General features: G+C 44.8%; 1 protein-coding gene across 1 annotated transcript; it reads right to left on the bottom strand.

Moving 5' to 3' along the window:
• Nucleotides 1-954: 954 nt before the first annotated feature.
• LOC104162217 (dual specificity protein phosphatase 1) lies at nt 955-2823 on the bottom strand. Its single transcript, XM_009700892.1, has 2 exons — nt 2523-2823; nt 955-2009 (listed from the first exon to the last, which is right to left on the bottom strand). Exons 1-2 carry the CDS (start codon nt 2674-2676, stop codon nt 1639-1641), a joined length of 525 nt encoding a protein of 174 aa, XP_009699194.1. The 5' UTR covers nt 2677-2823; the 3' UTR covers nt 955-1638.
• Between the last annotated feature and the right edge of the window lie 65 nt (nt 2824-2888).

The raw sequence follows: 2888 nt of genomic DNA, 5'->3' as shown, positions 1-2888 counted from the left end.
CCTAGTGCTCCTCCAGCATCCACCTCCCTGTTACTAGTATTCCTACCCTGCCTAGAAAGGCAAGCTTCCAGCTGCATCTCTTCCACACAAGCTTCCCACAGCAACGCTGCTGCTCCCCATGTGCCCATTCTGCCCCCCACCACCCCCCAAAATGTGCAGTTCTGTCATACCACTCAGCATTATCCCTGCACCTCTCGCTGCCCATCACCCTGCAGCTCCTGCCCAGGAGTGCTGGTCTGCTAGAGCTCCCCTGCTTGCCTTCTGATAAGCTACATAAAGCTTCTCACTGCCTCTACTGAAGTGCCAGATAAAAGTCACCCTAGTGAGAACCTGCAGCAGGAAAGAATTTATCTGGGTCTGGGTAAGAAAATAAGTGACTTGTTGGTTACCTGATCTCTTGTTATGCCCTGATTTGTTTACAGAGACAGCCCAGCAAGCCAAATACTTCAGTCCAGGCAGAGGCAGCTTGAGTTGCAGAAAGGAATCAAGGAGGTGGGACAGAAAAAGAAAACACCTTGGCACAAACTCATAAGCATTGGAGATATGTTACCAACAGGTTAATTTTTAGACTTAACCTTTGAAGCATTAAAAAGTAAACAAGCAATAAGGAAGCTGCTTCTTCCTTCCTAGGAGAAAGAGGATTTAAAATTCAGTGTAGCCTTGTGCCCAAGTCTCAGCTGGTTCACACTATTACAGCTCTGTGGCCATCACAGCAGCTAAATCCACCTCAGAGCCGAGAAGCTAGCCTTGGCTCTCTGCCACTGCATATAATTACATGCAGACAAAGAAAAGCTCAGGTTAAGCAGCAGCAGTTTATAGTCAATTACAGTGTTTAAACCCATTTTTCTATCTAGTTCAGCCAAGACCTGAGGTCAGCAGAGTTGAAAATTCAGATTTCTCTTACAGTTCTTCACCTGGGAGCTTCCACAGGAGTTTTGGGACCATAAAATGCAAGATTTCAAAGAATCTATCATCCAGTTCAATAGAAATATCATAATTTATTCTGTTCGTATAAAAAAGTTATAATCATGTAACAAAACTATGTCTTCATAAGAAGAAATATATTATTTCACATCATAAATAAATCAGCAAACATATAACCCTTGGCAACTCAAAAAAGCACTCGCCTGGTGCTTTCACGTCAGTGCTTGGGAAACAAGAAGAGCTGACAGATATACACACACAGGATTACAGTACCAAAAAATACTGAGGTATTTGGTTTCTCTAAAATGAAACTTTAGGTTTGTAAAGGCAAAAAACCCCAATGCACTAATGTAAAAATAAATAAATAGGACTGTCATATAAAAGGGGACAGCATCAGTGTTACTGAAAGTGTCCAGGAATGGGAATACTGGTGAGCATGCTACTAAACATGGAGCAGACTTAGGACAGACAGAAGACAAGGAGGAACAGCTTGGGAAAAGACAGTGTCCTTTGATCTGTGTAGGCATCCAGATATTGGCTTTAAAAGTCAGTAACACCTAGTTCACTGGCATAAGGTGAGCTCCTCTCCATTTATGACACTGTTATGGGATGCATGGATGGTTCCCCACAAAACATGAGTGACTGATGACACTGCCCCTGTAGTTATTGCACTTCTGAGACAGTCTGAGTTCTGACTGTATTTTCACCCACTTTTCAGCAGCTTGGGGAAGTAGTGATGGGGCTCTGAAGATAGCTTAAAGCACTGGACGAGGTGTGAACAGGGATGGAGACTGGAAAGTTAAAGACCGTGGTGGTCGATGCTCCTCTGTCCAACACTGACATAGCAGGGCTGCCAGCTTCTGCTGAGCAGTTGGGGGCAAGGACCTGCGACTCAAACTGAAGCAGCTGCCCCATGAAGCTGAAGTTTGGGGAGATGATGCTTCTTCTCTGCTTCACAAACTCAAAGGCTTCATCCAGTTTGACTCTGTTGGTCCTCATGAGATAAGCAAGGCAGATGGTTGCTGATCGGGAAATGCCAGCCTGGCAGTGCACAAATACCCTTCCTCCATCATTTTTAACAGAGTCTGAAAGAATTAAAATACACAGTTAGCAAACAAGTCCCACTGCCTCCAAAGGTGGAAAAGAACAGGCTGCTTTTTTACATTTCTTTAATCCATCCCTTCCTTAGCCTAATAGGTATACCCGGTGCTTTTGAGACAAAGGGAGCCTTTGTCCTGAGGGAACCAGCAGTCTAGCTATTTTCATTCTGGGCTCCAATTCCAATTATACTAATAGCTCCTCCAGGTCACTTTAGCAGTCTTGCAAGATTACTTTAATACTGATCCGCTTAAATTCACTAGCTCTTTTCCGCAAGACCAATGCCTCTTGATTCAAGATTTCAAACAGCTTTGTGAAACCAAGATTATTCCTCCGAGTAGAATAAAATTAATGGAAGTGTTCCCTGAGTATATCTGCCCAATGGAATGAAATTCCCCGATCTCAAATGTAGGTTTTACTAGGAAAAACAATGTGCAAAAGCCACTTCCCAGGCTACATTACCCCAGAAAAAGAACAGACTGTAAAGAGAGTTTATTTACCTATGAAATCAATCGCCTCGTTAAACCAGGAGCTGATATCTGCCTTGTGGTTGTCCTCCACAGGGATACTTTTATACTGGTAGTGCCCTTCAAAGTGGTTGGGGCAGTTTGCCGAGACATTGATTAACGCTGTGATCCCCAAAGCATCCAGCATGTCTTTTCGGGAGGCATGGTAAGCGCTGCCCAAGTAGAGGAACGGCAGGATTTCCACCGGCCCACCCTAAAACAGAAAGGACAGACAACCGGTTAACTTCGCTCGGTACTTTTCAAACAGCCTCCCCTCCTTCCGTCGCACCGAAGCGGCACACTGCCTCGTCTTAACGCATCGCCCGCCGACTCCCAGGTCTCGCACGCATCCAGCCGAGC

Source organism: Cariama cristata, unplaced genomic scaffold, assembly GCF_000690535.1.
Source record: "Cariama cristata isolate BGI_N322 unplaced genomic scaffold, ASM69053v1 scaffold25945, whole genome shotgun sequence".
In the NCBI taxonomy this organism is placed as follows: Eukaryota; Metazoa; Chordata; class Aves; order Cariamiformes; family Cariamidae; genus Cariama; species Cariama cristata.
The sequence above is the reverse complement of the archived record's forward strand: the minus strand, read 5'-3'. Positions and strand labels throughout refer to the sequence as shown.